The sequence below is a fragment of the Rhyacophila brunnea genome, unplaced genomic scaffold (assembly GCF_057557595.1).
Source record: "Rhyacophila brunnea isolate RB1 unplaced genomic scaffold, BYU_Rbru_1.0 scaffold_17, whole genome shotgun sequence".
Taxonomy (NCBI): domain Eukaryota; kingdom Metazoa; phylum Arthropoda; class Insecta; order Trichoptera; family Rhyacophilidae; genus Rhyacophila; species Rhyacophila brunnea.
In genome coordinates, this window is record NW_028232827.1 from 8,962,241 (window position 1) to 8,983,834 (window position 21,594).

The 21,594-nt window shown below is 34.2% G+C and overlaps 1 protein-coding gene across 1 annotated transcript in view; it reads right to left on the reverse strand.

Annotated features, from left to right (window-relative positions):
- Window positions 1-2,481: 2,481 nt before the first annotated feature.
- The window catches only part of LOC147073646 (uncharacterized), a 41,029-nt gene continuing 21,916 nt past the window's right edge, over window positions 2,482-21,594 (reverse strand). Inside the window, exons 4-8 of the mRNA XM_085944306.1 lie at window positions 11,228-11,419; window positions 8,142-8,411; window positions 6,678-7,026; window positions 5,189-5,445; window positions 2,482-4,985 (exon numbers count right to left, since the gene is read on the reverse strand). Coding sequence (XP_085800432.1) covers window positions 4,653-4,985; window positions 5,189-5,445; window positions 6,678-7,026; window positions 8,142-8,411; window positions 11,228-11,419 — 1,401 coding nt within the window. The 3' untranslated portion in view covers window positions 2,482-4,652. The remainder of the gene's footprint in view (window positions 4,986-5,188; window positions 5,446-6,677; window positions 7,027-8,141; window positions 8,412-11,227; window positions 11,420-21,594) is intronic.

Genomic DNA, 21,594 nt, shown 5'->3' on the forward strand with positions numbered 1-21,594 from the left:
ATAAATAATGTAAAAGAAATAAAAAAAAATACCTACAGCAGTAATTAACAAGCCAGAGTAATATTTTGAAAACTGATTTATTTCAAAATCGATATCTCAGCTGCAACCAAACAGACAATCACATAATTATTAAAATTATTATTGTAAATAATAATTAGTGTGCTCTGACAAAATATGCTCTAATCTTTATAAAATAATACTGAACCTTGCATTCATTTTTCACACAAGATGGCAGTAGTTTACAAAGATTTTCGATGATTTATATGTAGCAGTGTTGCCAACCGTGCTATAATTATAGTACTTGTACTATAATTTTGGTCTGCGTACTATGTACGTCCGTACATTATACTATATTAAAAAGGTATAGTACGCCCAAAATACTATAATTTTATTTTGAATGCATCGGAAAAAAATATTTTTATCTTATAGATTTTGGCCGCGCGGCTTCAGCGTTGGACTATCACGCCGTGGGTCTCAGGTTCGAATCCTGGGTCTGGCAAGTACACATATTGTTTTTCAATTTGTGTGTGAGTCACGGTATGCACCTAATAGGTTGAGCAAGTGGCTGACATCCATTTCTCGTAAAAAAAATAATAAAAATCTGTTAATACAAACCTCTACTCTGTGGAGGCCCATGTGATCCCATTAGGATCGGACATGGTCAAAAAAAAAAAAAAAGATTTTATTTAGATCTTACAACATACGCCAAAAGTACTATAATTTTGATATTATCGTACTATTATTTGCACTATTTGTACTATTATTTGCACAAAGGACAATGATTTCGTAATAGAACAAACTTGGCGAATCGCAATGAGAAATTGGCAAGTCGAGAAAAAAAAATGAGTGAAAAGGTCATTGACTTTAATTTAAAATGGAATTTCTTGACATAGCCGGTAAGCATTTTCGGTCAGTAGGTCTAAATAAAAAAATGTCCTTTGTTTTACGTTATTTTTTGTAGGAATCAAAAAACCTATACATTTTCAACAAATCATAACACGTAGGTTCAGTCCTACAAACTTATCTAATTAGATTCTAAAGAATGGTCAAAAATGGAACTACGAACTACCATTATGGTTGCCGTTTTGAAAACGTCATTCGAATGTCAGATTCTGTCCAGTTGCGAGGTCTGTACTATATTTATTGCCGAAATACTATAATTTCTTGGTCCGCGTACTATAATTCGGTGGCAAAAAGATGGCAGCATTGCGTGCCCGGCTTGTTTATCATGGTTTCCATCCGCGGAGGAAACAACATGATCATTTTTTTGTATAGAAACATATAAAAAAATAATTCTGCTTGATAATATGATTTTATAAAAATAATTACCTAATAAAAATACACAAAAAGGAGGTTATCGTCGCTATTTAGGTATGTTGCGGTTTGTCGGGTCGTGGACGCGCGACTATACGCGGAGTTTGGTTTGATTCTTATAGTGTCTCAATACGATGATCTGTAGCGCATCCTGAATGATCAGGATGGAGGGGGGGGATGGAACCGCATTGGCGCCCCAACTCACCAACGCGGTCCTGTTCACAGTTTAGGGAAGGGCGGTGAGCACTTCTTCACCTAATAGCATCCAACCTCCGCTTCACTCGATGATAGCTGCAGTATAAAAATTTTGATTCGAAATCTTTTCGCATGTTTTATTGCAAATTGTACACTACCGACATCTTTTAGAAAATATACGAATCAAACTTATATACTTTTCCTATTTTCTAAAATAAGTTCTTCTAAATATCCACAGAGGTTTATTTATTTTTTATTTGAAAATGAAATCCAAAAATAATACAATTTTTTGAACCTGCGTATTGCGACTGACTGACGACAACCGCGATTCAGATTTATTAATTATTATCGAAGTTGGCAAATAAATATGAAAGCGGAAAAAAACGAAGCTTGCAATTCGAGACATTTTATTGATAATAATTTACAATTCATACATTTTATTATTAAAATTTAGTTTTATTATTAAAGTCAAAGATTAAGTTTTCTATTTTCCTCGGGACAGATTTTTGACTAATTCATAGTTTTAATATTTTTTATATTTATTTTAAAAAACATCGATTTTTATAAAAATATAGACGTGTATAACTTGAAATCCTTTTTTTATATCAAATCGAGCTTCAATATTGGGACCATACCTAAAATTTGATATTAATAAAAAGGATTTCAAGTTATACACATTTATATTTTTATAAAAATCGATGTTTTTTAAAATAAATATAAAAATATATTAAAACTATGAATCTGTACGAGAAAAAATAGAAAACTTCTTAAAAGTTTTTCTTCTTCTTTCTAAAAAATTTCTTTTTAATGTTTTCAGATACATACTTATTAAATACAGTTGAAATTGTAAATTATCAAAAAATGTCTCAAATTGCGAGCTTAGTATTTTTCCGCTAGGTCCACACCATACCTTAAATACTGTGCCTAGATAAATAAATAAGCATTTCCTTTATTTAAATTATATTTTATTTTGTGGCATAATACATTATTGTACAATAATTTATAATACATCTAACATATTAATACAAAAATACTGATCGATTTTAATCTCTCAACAGGAACATTTTGTTTACAAATCAACGTGAAACACATTTTCTATTAACAGTAATAAGCCATTTAAATATTTCATTTAAAATTAATTTAACATTTAGTCAAGAATATTTCGAGTATCATAATTTTAATTAAATCTCATCGATTACATTTTTTATAATAATAATATATTGGTAACGATAGTACAATTTTTGGCTCACTCATTATGATGAGTAACAAAATTAGATGGAATGTGATTTCAAATTAATGGTCTAACTAAATAAATAATTTTAATAACAGTGTTTGAGTAAATAAATTTAATCAATCATAATATTAATATTGATGATAATAATTGAACTAGCTAGGTACTCACATCTAGATACGATAGTATAGTTCCCTTTAATATGAGTATTTTAAAATAATAAGTTTTAAAATGAATCTTTAATCAAACTGTCAATAAACAGATCACCTAATATAATATCAAGTCTAAAGAATCGTGTCAGGAAATTTGTACGTATGCAGTTCGCCGTATCACACTTTACCGTGAAATGTTATATCGGAAATATATGGTCGTATATTAAAGCCCGTCCAACCTCTTTGGGTCGTATGAGATAAAATTCATGTCTAAATAAAACACGGTTCTTGTCAGTTTACACTTTACAGGAAGCCAGCGGCAAACAAATTTAAAAAATAGCCGATATAGTGGATTATTTGCTAGGTTAGGTTATGTTAGTTGTTCATTCTTGAATTCATGAATTTGCGTAATTTTTTCATCTTGGTGCTATAGATATGACCGTATAGTATACGATCATCTCTTTCCGATAAGAAAGCTCACGGCAAACTGTGCTACGGTGAAATGTTATAGATACAATTTACACGTAACCCTAAATAATGAGTTATGAACACCATCTGTTAACAAAGCTTTTAACTAATTATTGTAAAATATAATAGTTTTGATTAAGCTGCAATGTTTCAATTGCATAGGTATATAACTGACAATACAGAAAAGATAATTTTCTCAGCTTCATGAAAACATTACTTATCTAGAGAAATGTGTTTGTTGTCCATTTATGATTTAGTTTTAATGTTTTAATAGATAGGTATGATCTGATTTGATTTATTATAGATTTGATTTTGAATTTCATAAAGAAAACATTGTGGAAACGGCAATATTACGTCAATAGACATCATTGTAAGTAGTATAATATGTACTGAAAACGGTGTTTGTAGCTGTATGTGAATATGGAACGTTATAAGAAACTGCAATCATGAATCTAATATCAAAATGAATTAGGTATCAGTATATATTTATACATATATTGTCCTATATATCAAAGTGAAATAACTTTGCTGTGTTGGATAATAGCCACTACCTTGTATTTGTATTGAACTGAAAGGGAATAGTATCGTCTTGAGAGATATAGGCTATGGAGGTAGATTTAGCAGACAAAGGGTACTGTTTCCAGGAGGTTACTGAAATATGACAGTGGGTTTAAAAAATGATGATTTGTGGCTAAAATTATACCATTGACTATAGACAGAACTGGACAATATTATGTAATGATGTCCCTTAGGGATAAATAGGTAGGTATATAACGTACAAGCAATGCTGGGAATTCCTTGAAAATATAACCAATTTTATTATTAGGCATGTATGACTGTATTTTGTGCCATAGTAGAACTATATTTTCCTGTGTCGCTATTTTGTCAACATTCTAATTACAATCATTTGTTCATTAAAATTAAGTAATTCAATTGGTTTAAAACAAAAAATGTAGGAATCGTTGATGACAGTCTTCAAGCATTCGGTTAACAAAAATACTATTTGGTGTAATAATTCATGATGAAGAGAGCAGCATCTGCGTTTTATCTAAGGCAGCAAATTGTTTAGGAACATCAAAACATTTAGGCACACTTGTATCAACTTGCGAGTTATTTAAGCTGTCGACGCATCTATCATTGTTACTATTAAAATAATTAAATATCTTGAACCGTGTGAACAAATATGTGGTCCAAAAGTATTCCAGAATAATATCTGATCAAGGCATGTCAAGTTAACATTCAATAGAATTACTGTAAGTAACAATAATCATCATGAAGTCAATTTAGTTAATTTAAGGCAGAGGGAAAAATGTAAGTTCGGTTTGTGACTGTACGAAGAGCTGGTTAAGTTGAGAGTCCAAACCGACATTGTAGACTTTGACGAGGTGTGCTTTGGCACTATCTGGCTCCTTTCTGACCAGAGCTACTCCTGACACCCGCATCAGATGAATTTCACCGTCCACAGAACCTCCCCTAGTCGTGGCTAACTTCATGTGGCAGGTGACGTCAATCTGGATGTGTTTCTCGATGGCTTTGCGAGGCTTTCCTGGCACGGAAACCACTTGTGTCTTTTCTTCTATCTGCGGGAGGTCTGCCCTGAATACTGTTGCTTCGCCAAGATGATCCTAAAAGACAAATTATAAACATTAGCTAAGTACGTCAATTTAAATTCATTTTAAAGTTACGTATAATAGTTAGAAGAGTGTTATGTTGCCGATTTTACTAACAATCAGGCACTTATAATGCTTTGCAGAAATTTGGACCCTTTAAAGATGGATGCATAATTTTGTTTCAGAAGTTAAAATACTTGAGAATATAATATATTTACCCCGTTGGCAGTAACTTCAAACTTCATGCCAGTGTGCACGGCTCTTGGTTCAAATCCAACTCCGTCGGCATGAGAATCGGACCAGAAGTAGTTCTCGGGAGAATTGAGAGTGTCAGGTGTGAAAGTCAGCCGTTTGCCATAACCAATGCCGACAGACTGTAGTAGAAGAGATCTGTCTTGGAAGAGGCGTCTCCTCCATCCGACTGGGCGCACTCGGTAATGGAATCCGGCAATGATGCGAGGATCGATGTAGGTTCCTGGAATCATTCAAATAATAAGAAAACTATTTTATGGTAAAAAGTTGGTTTCTAAGTAATATCACATTGTTTGTGTTTCTTAAAAGAACATTATGAGACTTCACCGAGTAGAGATTATATAGATAGATTTTTGTTTTCATACGAAATGGATGTTAGCCACATGCACAACATATTAGATGCAATCTCTGGGTCCAATTACAATTCGTAGAAAGCAACACGTAATTGTTTTTGCCAGACCCGGAATACGACCCCGGTTCCCACGACATTATGGGCCGATATACTATCGCCTGGCCATCGTTAATGCCATTAAGAGCATACATCAGTGAAACGGCAAATAATTTTCAACAATAGGTGGGATGTAATTTCGCACTCGTTGCCAATCGGAAAGCGATAGTCGAGCTGTGAGCACATCAATTTGTTTTGTGATGGCGTCGAAAGAATATATTCTTAAATCGTGTAAAGATGACTAAAAAACGTTACGCATTTACTCGAAAAAGAAAACATGTCAATGAATATATTATTATCATTACTAATATAACAATAAACATAACATTAAATGGACACATGTTGAATTTTATGACAAATTATGTTTTGTCACCATCTTTTTAGACCATGCCTCAGCTGAAGTATAGCCTTAATTAATAGTAATTATGGTTCCATTGCCATCATTAATACTCTAAAATATATGAGATTAATGAGATGTATGTGGCAGCAAAAAACTAAGGACCGAGAAGAGTGAAGGAATGGGGAGACTGTTATCCAGCAGTGGATCCACCCTAGTTGATTATATGAGATTAAAATCATCAGTATAATATGCCTGCACACTATTAAATTTATCCAATGTCAAGATTTCTACAACAATCTTCTTTATAGTGTTACACCCCCGAATGGTCTCCATTTGGGGATGTCTCCTCTGGGGGTCTAAAGAGGCCTAACCCATTTCTGAGCTGACGCATAGTAATGGTTGATAGCGGGAAAAAAAATAATAATAAAAATATATATGGCAACCCTGTATCTCTGGATGCCGTTAAAATAAAAAATACAACGCCGCATTTTGTACTCTCGACCATCATTCCGGTGTTTAATTTGTTCACTCCCAAGTCCCGAACATACTGAGCGAGGAAGGGAAATGCATATCCTCGCTCACCCCATTTTGACAGGAGGTGACAATAGGTATACCTATGTTTTTATTATTTTACTAAAAAGAAAAAAAGTGATAATATGGTCCTTACCGACAACAGGGAGTTCATAGTGCTCCAGTCCAACGATGGTATACTTGGTGGGAACATCACCGATCTCTTCACCAATGACGGTGATCCTCCTCAGGCAGGATTGCACTCCCGGCTTCAGTTCGTAACCCTTTTTGTTTGATTTCACACCGATGGTGACGTTCAAAATTTTCACAACAGATGCTGCCGCTTTGCCTCTGAATTTTTTGACAACTGCAGTACCCGAGACCGGGATCAGATTCGTTTCTCCGCTCTTTTCGTACCATTCGACTTTGCACAGGGTGTGTACCTTTACTCGCTTCTCAATTGAGCCATCGCTCAAAATGTTCTGCTCTAGTTCGGTCTGGTCTTTCTGTAATAGAAACATAAATAATATACTACTGACATCTGTGGACAGGTCTTAAATATAATAATACTACATAATAATATATTATTTACAAGTGAGGATGTGAGGTAATGGAATAAATCAATGGGTACGTACAGATATTGCATTTTTCGTTTTTAGCGATATTTAGTTTTATACTGAATTAATGTGTATTATAATAGATGTCGCAAGTAGCAATACTATATCACTCAGTGGCGAAGGGTGGAAGTAGGCTGCGAAGATCTGACATAAATCGTGCAAACTAAACTTTTTCAGTCATACTAATTATTATATTTTCATTGAACAAAGAATACAAATAATTGCAGATGGTATTGGTTAGTTTTTTTGTAAATTTAATTAAGCCCTGCATAAAGCAAACCATAATAGATAATATCTATTTAAAGAAAATCAACTATCTATAAAATATCTAAAATTATTCCATATAATACATAAATTTAGATATTTTATAAATAATAGAATATTTTTTATCCATTATTGTTTGGTTAGACAGGGCTTAATCGAATTTAAAAATCTATCTGCAATATGTACCTACCTATTCTTAGTTCAATGAAAATAAATAAGTATGACTGACAGTGTGCATTATTTTTCTCGAATCTCCACAGCCTACCTCTACAGTCCATCAAGGCTTGAAGTCATATATGGACGACCCCTAACTAATTACTAGCTCAACTGACTTTATCAGTGATGTCCCTAGGCAAAATGCCGCCCCTGGGCAGGGCCATAATGCCGCCCCATTTTTGTTTACAATATTTTTTATCAACCGTGTTCGTGTCGTTTCTGGTCACCAAGGACGTCGAAGGACAACGGAAGTAAACTAGACATCACGAACCCGACAAAAAAATAAAGTTAAACCTTTTATGTTAATTAATGCATTTTGTTTCCAACCAGTGAGCTGATTTATTTAAAGGAAAGATATTTTCGTTATTAAGTACTCAGTATAGGTAGATATTTCTATATATTCCAAATGATTCTTCTCGATTTGCCGCCCTTGGAGTAACTGCCGCCCCCATGCGACGCTCAATGTGCCTACCCCCACGGGACGTCACTGATTACTTTATTATGATTAATTGTCAAAACCTCACCTCAAGTTGCACAACTTCAAGTGTCCCCTGGGGCTCATGATTGGCATCGTAAACGGTGAACTTGTCGCCCACGGAGACCACTTCGATCTCAAAGGCGAAACCTTCAGGCCTGGAGTCGCTCCAGAAGTAGTTCTCGTTGCTGTTCAGGGAGGAGTCGCCCGATTCGAAGGTGAACCTCCTGGCGTAGCCTCGTCCGATGCTGAGGAGGGTCAGGGCGCGGTTGTCGAACAGGAATTTCGACTTTCTTGTTGGAATTGGTGCATCGAAGTCCTGGAATGTTAAAAACGGTAATTTTATAACACGTTTCACGTTTGACGCATTCCTATATACTTATTTCATTTTTCATAGCTTTTTTAATTAATTAAAATTTTCGAAAAGAGCAGTAGGTACATTTTTGTGATGAGTTACTAGCTTGACGGTTGTTTTGCCGTCCTCGTGCACAGGGGCGTATTTACGCTAATACGTAGGCATCCACTTGCCTCACATGGGTAGGCAAGTGTAAACGCTCTACCCTCAGATCAAAAAAAATTATAACTTTTATATTAGTTAATGTAAGTAGGTATATAGTTTTTTTTCAAAATGCAACTTCCAAATAAAAGATTAATTAATGAAAATCAAAAATTAGGGTATCCACTTGCCTCACATGGGTTGGTAAGTGTGAACGCTCTACCCTCAGATCAAAGATAATTCATAGCTTTTATATTAGTTAGTTTTTTTTTCAAAATGCAACTTCCATATAAAAAAACTAATAAATGGAAAAAAACAAAAACAAAACAAAAAACAAAAATCTGTCAAAATGCAACTAGCGTAAAAAGTGTTCACACTTAGCAGCCTATACCTTATCTACAATATAATGACTGTCCAAAAACAATTCGTTTGTTCGCAGAAATAGTGGCATAGGTACATATTTGTTATTATAGATATATAGACTTAATCTGTAATTATTGTTTTACTATGACGTTGCTCTAAATATATGTATTTGGTTACGATTTCGAGAAAGTTCACAATTTGTATTTATATAATAATATGTATCTATGACGCCCCATTCCTCAAAATGACATAGCTAATAATAAGTTAGTGGCGCGATGTGAACCGAAAAAGTTTGGCCACCTCTGCTAAAGTTTAACCAATTTCTAACATACCATAAGTGGCGATTCATTAGTTTTCAAAGAACAACTTTGAAGTTTAAACTAAACACACGGTTACGGCATCAGTATTATATAGATCTAATCTCTTTGGGTTAAGCAAATATTTAAAAAACTATTTCTTCCAACAAAAAAAAAAGTAATTTCGGTTGAAGGATTGACTTTTGTAAAGAAATGACTTTTGCATTAAAATAGGAACAGCTTCTATTTGTAATGTTTATACATTATAATTATATTTCTTCCGATGCCATATTTTCCTCCCAATTAGTTTCAATAATAGCCTTATGTCGAATTACCCCCAAATTTGTTGACGCTGAATCAAAGTATTTTCAATTTATTTTCCGGCCTCTTGGACCATAATTATACAAGGTTCCTGGGCAATAGCTCCTTTAACCCTACGATAAGTTAAATTCTGCTAGTGCACACATAATCGCACATAATTTGGATGCGGTGGGTCTAACTGAAAACTGCAAATTACTTGCAAGGGACTGGCGATGACGGTAATATGATGTAATACTACGGGAGAAATGAAAAAGATGAACAGATAAAGTATGTAATTATTATGAATTACATGTTTATTTAACTTTTATTCAACTCTATTTAAAAAAAAAACAAAAAATAAGAATCAAGAATAATAAAAGTTAGTCGGAAATTCCTTGACTTCAATGGCCTTTTGCTATTTTGTCGCTTAATTTGTTATGTTTCTATTGCATTATTCAAAACACAATCAATACGAAAATATTTTTCATCATTGACGCACTGAGACTTTCGTAACGGGGCATATTATTTATTACACTATAATACTTCTGTTATTTAAAAATAGAATTACAAAATAATATTATTGTCTCATTGAATTCTCTAGAATGCGTCTACAAACAAACTTTACCAATGATCTAATCATGTTGTTCATTTTAGTCTAGTCACGTTTGTACACGTGGAACTGAAATTTTGCAGAACTGTAGCTCTAAACTCTAAAGTCTAAACCTACTTTTTGACAAAAAAAGTCACCAGCAACCTGTGGCTTTTATGTGGCTAGATAAATAATTGTATAATTACCTAGAAAATAAACGGTTGTTCAAACAAAATATAATTTTATCATTGAAGTGGGTATCCAAAAGATAATTTAATTTATATATGACATATCACTCATTTTAATAATATTATTATTATTTAACCGTTTAGTTTACGTTTATAGTGGTAACACAAAAAAGATAATTAGAAAATTAGAATATCGGGTCTTCGAATTTCCCCCTTTTCGCATGGAATTCATATTCAACTGAAATTCGTTCTATGTAGTTTTGACCTCCTTCATTGATCTAAGTGTCGCGGAATCCAATTTAGGGGTGGTTATTTACCACATATATGGTTATCAATTATCCGAGAATTACGCGGACCGGACAACCTGGGGAGACTGGTGGTTTTGGGTGGCCTCCAGAGAAGGCGAAGAGCGTCTGCACGCTGGAGCGACCAAGTGAAAGAGCTGATGAGATGAAAGAGATGAACTGACGCGGAAGATCGAGAAGGATGGAAGGTCTTGATCGCTCAAAGGATGGCAAAATTAAAAAGTGGTCACGATCCTCAGCCATGAGTGTACGACCAAGAAGAGACAACTAATTGACACACCTAACTGAAAAACCAAATTCATATAAACAAAAACCCATTTACAATAATGTATTTGATATAATATTTATTGTTTTATTATAATTTAGCACAAAGATAATAATACAAAACAACAGTACGTTTCTATTTAGTATTTAGATGGAAAAAAGCAAGATTTAAGAAATTTAATCATCCAATAACGCGTATTTTTACAGCCGTACGTTTTCAACGCTGGATCACGGATGAATAGAATAAACCTATCACCAGATCAGATACACCGTGGATCCATTTTGGTTATATAAGTATATTTATTGGTTTCGGATAAGTTCAAATATCACATACCTCCAATGGCTTGACTCTGTATCTGAAGCCGGTGTGAACCCTGGTGTCAATGTAGACTCCAACGACTGGGAGCTGATGGGGGAGAAGCGGAACCACTCTGTAGACAGCTGGAAGATCTCCCAGTGCACCTGCATCCAAGATCAGGGGCTCGCGGCGCTTGATGGACTCCTGATAGCGGGTTTCGATGATGTTCTGAAAATTAAATGATATATTTTCAATTAAGTATAAATTTACTTGGATCTTGATAGTCGGTATCTATCTAGTTACGACTGTGGAAATTTCTATTATTTAATTAAATGCATATTTGGATTATGAAAACTACACGGTGAATGGCGCATGGTTTACCTTACGGGTTCACGGGGGCCATCCCCATCAATTTCAGTATTGAATGAATGATCAATACATAACAAACTAAGTATAGTACCCTCCACATAACTTTGCAATATTGCACACAGTGACAAGATTCGTGTGTAATACGCACTCCGTATGATTATATTAGTAAATGCAAGGCGCCTGATTGGCTGATTTCATAAAATAATTCAAAAAAATCTACACCAAATTGCAAGGTTACATGACGGATACTCTACCTACATGATGTTGTAATACAAATTTTAAGAATGCAACATTCATCATTGAATCTGTATAATTTGAAAAAGGCTCAAAAAATATTAACAAGTGCAAGAACTAAAATTTTATGAATCATTGACGCCATATAGAATTCGAAGTTGGTATTTTTTTCCGACCATGTCCGATCCTAATAAATTATAGGTATTATAGGCCTTCACAGAGTTTGTTTTTACGAGAAATGGATGTCAGCCACTTGCTCAACCTATTTGGTCCATACTCTGACTCATACACAAATTGAAAAACAATATGTATAGGTACTTGCCAGAGCCAGGATTCGAACCTGGGACCCACGACGAAATAAAAAGGATTTCAAGTTATACACATTAATATTTTTTTATAAAAATCGATGTTTTTTAAAATAGATATAAAATATTAAAACTATGAATTAGTCAAAAATATAAACGGTGAAAAATTGAAAACTTGATTAACTAAATTTTAATAATAAATATATCCATAAAAATAATGTAATAATAACGTAACCTATCTACCAAATATGTGACAAATTCACATTTTTTTACAATAATTGTAAGTTTATCTTTGACTCAAAAAAAATAAATCTTTTTAATGTTTTCAGATACATATTTATTAATTAATACAGTTGAAATTGTAAATTATCAAAAAGAATTCTCAAACCGCAAGCTTCGTATTTTTCCGCTAGGTTCTCTGCTGGCATATAGGACCCCCCTGAAGATATTTTTTTATAGCTCTGTATGTAAGTAAACGAAATATTTGATATGAAATGACCATATGTCACTTATTAAAAGCATATTAATGCGCATTTCTTTATTCTGCATAATACAAGTTAGTACTGGTATATTTAATAATGGTTGATACCACCATCTAAAAAAATCTTCGAGCGACCACTGTATTGGATAAACAAACCCCTGAGATATTCTCGGCAACACACTCAAGATCACTGAACGTTGTTACATTTTGAGATACGCCCTGTATGAATGATACGAAGCCGTAGCCGAAAGGTAGTGGATCGTTAGGGAGCTGTGCTAAAATAACGATCTACACACTACGTTATTAACGTGGAATTAAGCGCGCGGCGTAGGACTGGACCATGTGTGACGCCGCAACCTTCGTGTCCGGAAACATTGTAGGTGCAGTTCGCCGTATTTACACTTCACCGTGAAATGTTGTATCGGAATAAATGGCCGTATATTAAAGACCGTCCAACCTCTTTGGGTAGTATAGTACTGACAAAAAACTCATGTCTAAATAAAACACTGTTTTTGTCACACTTTACAGGAAGCCAGCAGCAAACAAAATTTTAAAATAGCCGATATATCTACCTGCTGGATGATTTGTTAGGTTAGGTTAGGTTTTCATTCTTGAATTCATGAATTTTGCCAAAATCAGTTGAAAATTGAATTAATGTTCATATTGAATCTAATAAAATTGGAGACCGTATAGTATACGGTCATCACTTTCCGATAGAAATCTCACGGTGAACTGTGCCACGGTGAAATGTTTTACGTACAATTTAGATGTAACCTGCGAAAGTGAAAAGGTGTACAGAGCCGCTATGAATAAAGGTTTGTGTACACGGGTTTAGTGGTAATTATTAGTAATCACTACTCGCACTAATGCCACCACGTGTAAACAAGCCGATTTAGTAATAAAAGCATTTGTATTTGGTGAGTTCAGGGCTCGAAATGGATCGGAACGCACCGGAGCGCCGTTACGGTTCGTGAAATCAGTAAAATTATCGCTCCGCCTCGTGGAAAAAATAATTTTACCGTCTGAGCTAGATATGCCATATAACAAAAAATCCAACACGCTTATTTTTTTTATAAAATATACATAAAATTTGATAACTATGTTAATATCTACAGAAAATTGTCGAGCGCTCCGGTTCGTAAACTTTTCCATTTCGAGCGCTGGGTGAGTTACTACGTATCGGTATTAATGCGAGTAGCGAGTGGTGAAATTAGTAAGATGATAGCCAACCTTCGACAGACGACGGGACCAAAAGAAGAAGGAGTAAAGCAGGTGTGTAACAGTCAGTGATGAAGACCAGCTCGCTTCAAATAAATGTGAAATTAGCGTTTTTTCCACCATAACTGCTCCAGACGGACCATTTATTTATGGAGTTCCACAATGTGGTGGTAGATGCCTATGTAGTTATCTTGACGAACTTTGAAGACTGCATAAGAAAAAGCGTAGTTTTTACGTGTACTACATAAATGTGGACCTATTCTATAAGTTTACAGTTAACGCGGAATTTACCACCTGCGCACGCACAGCCGTGCTACCTGTAGGAATTGATAAAGAATGCGCATACAACAATTTATTATTCACCAATACGGAATCGACGGAGGGTACTTGATGGAATTTTAATTTCAATTCTAATTGATTTCAGTTCTGTACTATTCCATTTGAGTATTTCTTTTGCGACCTGGGTTTCGCCTTTTGGCATCTTCAGGCACTATGGCCTTCAGGCACTCATCAATGGGAAATACACACTGACATATTGTATTTGTCATTGTTGAGTGCGCATAGTGGATGAAGATGCCGAAAGGCGAAAACTGAGTCGCAAAAGTGACTCAAATCGAATAGTACAAAACTCAATTCAATTAGAAAATTATTTTTGTTAATTCTACTTTAACTGAGTCATTTACGTGGACAGCTGTTTCGGGCTATAAGCCCAATCTTCAGAACAGCTGTCAACGTAAATGACTGTTATTAATAATTCTACTTTAATAGTTTGAATAAAGCACACGGGAAAAGCGTTAATTTGACATCGCATCACTGTCACTACAGCATTAAGATTATTTTTGGTCATATTATAATCTATTACTGTCATCGATTAACTATATTCTTAGTCATTTAAAATCAGTGCAACCATGAAACAACGATCTCTGATTGTTTCGAAATATTTTAATGTGGTTGGTCGGAGTTTGGTTTCCGGAAAATAATTTACTTCAAAACGGAAAAGTGCATTGCGCATGCGCCCAAGTTAGCAAAACCATCCGCAACTTTATGCTTACGGGAACAAAAGTCTATATTTTAGTAGCGAAGTGTTGAGGTAGGCTGTTAAGATCCGCCATAAATAGTGCACATTGAACTTTGTTAGTCATACGTTTTTTTTTTAACTAAGACTCAGCGTTCGAAATGGGCAATTTAACGAACCGGAGCGCTCGATAATTTTCCGAAAATATTAAAATATTTATATAAGATTATATAAAAAGAGTGTACCTATGTACTTCGTAGATTTTTTGTTATATACCTACCAAGATTAGATGGTTTGATGGCACAGTTTTGCGGCATGCAAGATTTGGGCATAATGTTGTCGGCAAGGTAGATGAAAATTGAGTTAAGTTTTCAGTTTCGTATAAAATTTAAAAATTATATTTAAATATGTAAATGATGCAATTTTTCATTTTTCCACGAGACGGAGCGATAATCTCGAGGAATTCACGAACAGGAGCTGCGCTCCGGTGCGTTCCTGTCCATTTCGAGCGCTGCTAAGACTACAATTTTACAGAGGTGTCGGTTTATTTTTTAAAAATCAATTAAACCCTGCCTAAACCAAACCATAATAGTTTTGGTATATTTTGGGCGATACGTCAAAATTGTGCACACCTTTTCATTCATAGTTATTTATTTTCGTTGGATTAAGAATACATATTATGCTGTTGGTTAGTTTTAAAAAATATATGAAGCGCTGCCTAAATTAAACTATAATAGATAACAAAATATTATTCTATTGATAAACTATCAAAAGTTATGTATGATTTAAGCGCATAGTTTTATATATTTTATAGTTAGACGAGTATTTTTTGACTATTATCATTATGGCTTGGTTTTCAGTTTAATTGAAATTTTAAAAATAACCAATACCATCGGTCAATTGTAGTCTTATTTCAATGAAAACAAATACGTATGACTGACAAAGTTTAGTGTGCACTATTTATGGCGGATCTTAACAGCCTGCCTCCACCCTTTGCCACTGATATTTTATTAGTGTATATTTTAGGATTCAGTCCAGATCCCGACGCCAAAGATTAAAGCCCGTTTCAGACGGGACACCGGTGTCGCTCTCGATATGATATAGGAAACCTTTGTATTCGAATAAAGGGGCCTTTGTATTATGTTTATGAACGCCCCAGAGCTAATGAGTCAACGCATAAATTCGCGTTATAAATTAGAACATACAACTGGCTGCGGTTATAGAAACAAGTGTATCGGCGGCTTGAGAATGTAGCGGTCGACGGAAAAGTTTACCGGACACGCGTTGACTCATTAGCTCTGGGGCGTTCATAAGCATACTATAAAGGCCGCTTTATTCGAATACAAAGGCCTCCTTTATTATATCGAGCGCGACACCGGTGCCCGGTCTGAAACGGGCCTAACAGTGATATAAAGAATCTTTGTCACAATTATTACTGCATCATTTCACAATTGCAACGACATAAGTAGGTAAGTACCTCAAAATAATATTCCCCAACGAAAGTCGTCAATCGGTCAAGGATGAAATTAAAAATCGAAGGAAACTGATGCACTATCAACATTCCGAAGAAAACTTTGAAACACAATTCGAATTATAAATTTCATCTACTGACAATAATTCGTCCCACTTCACTTGGCGATATTCATAATTCGAGTAATACAACATTAATTATATAAAATATAATAAATGTAATTCGATTAAAAACTTTAGTTTAATTCAAGTACCTACAAACAATACTACTGTCAGTCACCTGAAAAACTACTGAATGATATATCTATAATTCTTTTCATAGACAAAAATGAGCAGGGGCGAAATTGGTAGTTTCCTGTTTTTTGTAATGTATATTAGGATTTGGAAAAGGGAGCGGAAGGCAATTGATGCCTTTGAGATGTGGTGTTGGCGCCGAATGCTTCGTATTTCTTGGACGGAGTACAGGACGAATCAGTCAATCATCCAGAGATTGCAGATAAAGGAACGACTCTCGACAATATATTTGAGACGAATTCTGTCGTTTTTTCGGACATATTGTCCGGCGCGGACCGGACAACCTGGAGACTGGTGGTTTTGGGTGGCCTCCAGGGAAGGCAAAGCAGAGAAAGAGCGTTTGCGCGTTGGAGCGACCAAGTGAAAGAGCTGACTGGGGGGCACCATTCATTCTGCTTTGAGAGAAGCGGAAGATCGAGAAGGATGGAAAGTCTTGGTCGCTCAAAGGATGGCAAAATTAAAAAGTGGTCACGATTCTCAGCCATGAGTGTACGACCAAGAAGAGATATCTGGGTCCAGAGTATGGGTCCAATGGGTTGAGTGGCCAACAACCATTCCTCTACTCTGTTGAGACTCATAATATACTCTTTGAGCATATATTGCAATTTACAGTTTGCATTCGTTTTGGAGAAAATGTTTGCCCTTTTATCTACGATCTAGTATATAGATAGTATTGTATTAAGTAGCCGTTCTATGTTTTTTTCCCATATATTTAACAGATTCCGTGTAGGTAGGTATCTACTATTGAATGATTTAGATATTTTAAATTAAGACATATTCAGACTTTTTAGACGTATACGATATGTATAATATAATAGTATAGACTATAGATCGTTACTCGCGCTGTCTTTCATCTTTAGACATCTTCAATTCAAACACTCCATTAATATGATGTGATAATGTTAAAAAAATCGAAAAATCTGACTGAATGTTTAAATAAATGAAACAGTTTTTTTATCTTTGAACTGTTCTACTAAGGTGTTTACTTTAATATTGAGATTTGGGATGAAAGTCTGAGTCCTAGTACCTATGTCAATGCTTTAGTATTGGGTAATTGAAAGAAGAGGGTACAAAAGAAATTTAAGGGCATTTCTCGTTAGTTGCATAACGATATACAATACATACGCCCGAAAGTATATGTAAAAGAAAACGTGTTAGATGGAATACCATTTACGAGTACTATTATAGTTCCAACATTCAAATAATAATATAGCATCGTCAAACCATTTAGGGAAATACAATTTCCTAGTTGCTCTCTGATAAAACAGTACAAGGCGGAAGGAATGCACGATGAGTCGTTTGTTTATGATTGGGCGGGAAAAGGGTTTTCTATTTTTGAAATGACCTTGTCCCTAAATGGCAAATGGCCAACATGGCGTCGCAATAATATTATGAAATTTTCACGAACAGGGTCCAATTGGGTGACACAAGTCTACCGTTTAGTTATACCAGTGATTCTCAACCGGGCCGCCAGCAGTGACAGGGGTTCCACGCATTTCCACGCAAGCCGTTCTCGCATAAACTTCTAGGTAATAGAGTAAAAAACGTTTCAGATGATTTCTTTTTAAACAATAAACTATCTTTATGAAATAGCATGATTAGAGACAGCGTCGAATAAGTACCTATCTACACAATTCTGTAGCAATGAACGATGAAGGGATCAAAAATATTTGTTTCTGTGAAAACATTTAACATACGAGTAGTATTAATATGTACATTTACAGCTAAAGCCTAGTTGTTAATTTTTATTTCAAGTGTTCAAATGTCACTTAAATATTCCAATGACGTCCAGGATGTGATAGTACATTTTTCAGAGTAGATAGATTCCTCTGAGATGACAAAGTTTTCGCTTGTGTCACTAATATTTGTGGATATATCAGAATTTTGATGATTAATAACATGTAGAAGCTAATTAAATTACACAAAACTTGAATCTATTGATAGAAAGGGGCGGCAATTTGTGTCTACTTATGGGGGGGGCTGACAGGACTCTATCCTGGGGGCCCTACCTCAGGGGGGACCAACCAGATAAGTGGGATCAACACAAAATACAAATTTGCTCTAATAGTAAAAAAAAACGCATGCGGTGCTATTTCACTACGAAAGTATTAACATTTCGAAATATGCGAATATATTCCTAACCCGACAACTAACTATAATACGAGAAGATGTATTAAAAAATCGCTAAACATACAATATACAATGGATACCATTAATTTTGCCTCGAACACCATTTGGAAAACACTACTTTAGACTCTTTAGAGAGTATCATACTGTCTTTAACTTTAGCGATAGGTAGGGGAGCTCGCCAAAGATTAAATCAAAGCTTACTTATTCACACTTTTTTCTAATTACCCCTTCTGAATTTTAATGTGTCATTCAAGTAGGGGTTGCCCAATATTATTTAAAGCGCTCGAAGCTTCCGCCAACCAATAAAGATTGAGAATCACTGAAATGCGAAAGTTCGCACTGCTCCAATGGTAGGTACATAATTTATTATCTATTATTTTCTTATGACGCTTAAAACGTGGTGAAAGAATTTCTTGTTGTTTACTATATTTTAGTATAGGCATTCTTACTTAAACCGTCAGTCAACGATCTTAGATTGGTTGCTTGCCAAGTAATTTTATTGCTATTATATTACAGTAGGTATATCTAAAAATAAATGAATTACCTAGACATTTATTGAATCATTTTCATAACCTGAAGGTTTTACTAAATTTACTTAGTTGAAAAAAAAAATGTAAACATAATTAAATTTATTCATTGTTATATTTAAGGACTCCACTGGCCGTGAATATATACCTACGTAACTACGCTTAATTTTTATTTAAAGAAAATAAAATCTATAACAAAATACGAATATTCTTATTCTTCTTCCTCGCAATACAATCCTATGTGGATCTTTGCCTCGTCCAGCGTATCTACTCTATACACAAGACTGCTATCGGCCGCTATCGCCAGCTATCGAGGGTAGTTTTTCATTTTTTGTATCGAAGTTTTAGCACTTGTAACAATTACAATAAGTTAGTTGTAATTGTCACAATAAGTGCTATGTTTTAACGGCACCTCTAAAAATTGGAGTGAAATCGTTTATAAATCAACAAAATGGTATTTAAATAAGAAATTGGTGAGTTTTCCAAAATGTTTTAGGATAATAATATAAGGGGATGATCCTTCATTATTAATTCTAATATGAAAATATGCAGCGACGACTTTCTTTGACGCCAATGACGCAATATATTAGTCAAAAAAACTGATCAAATCAGTTATAAAATTATTAAATTACCTACTTATACAAAAATATAAAGAAAGTTCAAATGCATTTTTTTTTGGAAAATTAAATTTAGATTCTTATTTTTTTTATCGTAGAGGGTCTCAAAATCAGGTAGTGCGCCTAGCCTACGTCACTGAATGTGCTACTAAAAAATAAATATTGTATATCATAGCTGCCAGTGGCGAAGGGTGGAGGTAAACTGTTAAGATCCGATAGAAATCGTGCACAGTAAACTTTGACAGTCAAACGTACTTGTTTTCAATGAACTAAAAGACTATAATGTGTAGATAGTGTTTGTAAGTTTTTAAATACAATTAAATCCTGCCTTATCCAAGCCGTAGTAGATAATAGTAAAAAAAACATCATTTATTTATAAAATATCTAAAATTAAGCCATAATATAATTTTAGATATTTTAATGATAAAAGAATATTTTTTTATCGATTACGGTTTGGTTAGGGAGGGATTAATGAATTTATGTATTCTTAATTCAACGAAAACAAAAAATTATGACTAAAAAAGTGTGTATTATTTATCTCGAATCTTAATAGCCTACTTCCACCCCTCGTCACTGATAGCTGCTTCCATCGATGGCTGCTGGAAACGAATTAATGCAAGACGAAGTTAATAAGCAAACAATATCGTCTTGAATAAAATTAATAGTATCATTGACTGTCAGTGTTGTCAGTAGTACATAATATATATTAATTTATTACTTCACTGCGTAGATCAGTGGTTCTTAACCTTTTCTAAGTCACGCTGCACTTTTGGTCATAAGGAAAAATTGCAGTGCACCAAAATCAAACGGTCAGAAAACGAAGGAAAATATGCGGACATAACTTTTATTACAAATTACACAAAACAGATTACATAACAGTCGAAGAAAAAAATATCAAAGAAAAGATATATTACCTATACATATATGGAAAAACTGTAACTAAAATGACCCTTAACAAAATGGAATTTATTTGATGTGAAAATTAATACATGTGATAGCTGAGCTTGTCTGATTTTGCAGATTTCAGAAATATTAGGCCGAATATTTGATATAGCTACCCTCAATTATTATTCTTCGTTTACATTCGTAAATGTTTTTCGTTTTTTAGTTTTTATTTTAGTCATTGTGGAGAAACCGAGCTGACATAAATATGATGTTGAAATGTTGAAAACTGTAACAAGATTTTCAGTGCCCCCATATAGAGAGCAGGATATTTTTATCTTTGACAGAAATCAAAAATTCCTCCATAGTTATTTCAGAAATTTTAATTTTTACGATCCATTTACAAGGTGACCAATTATTCTTCTTCTTGGTACGGAAATTCGTATTAATCGTAGCAAATGAATTTCGTGTCCAGTAATAATTTTCTATATTTACGGAAGGAAAGTAATATGCAATCTTTTCTTCCAATAAAGTTAAACGTTCTGTTATAACGGAAATAATTCCCTCGGCAATGTTTTCATTAAAGTCGTTATCACAGTAGATCTTTCGTCGGCTTTCATAATTTCGCGAAGTACTTTATTTCTATCTTATTTCGGGGATTTTTCTGCTTTTATCATTTTTTTCACGGTGCACTTGCAAGAAGCTTGCGGTGTACCGGTTAAGAACCACTGGCGTAGATGCTAGGTATGGTACGCTTGACTACGGACAATAACAAATAATTCGCCATAAAATACGCATCGTAGAAAGTCCAACTTTAAATTGTCCAATTGATCAATTATTATTTATCTGTGGTCCTTTAAT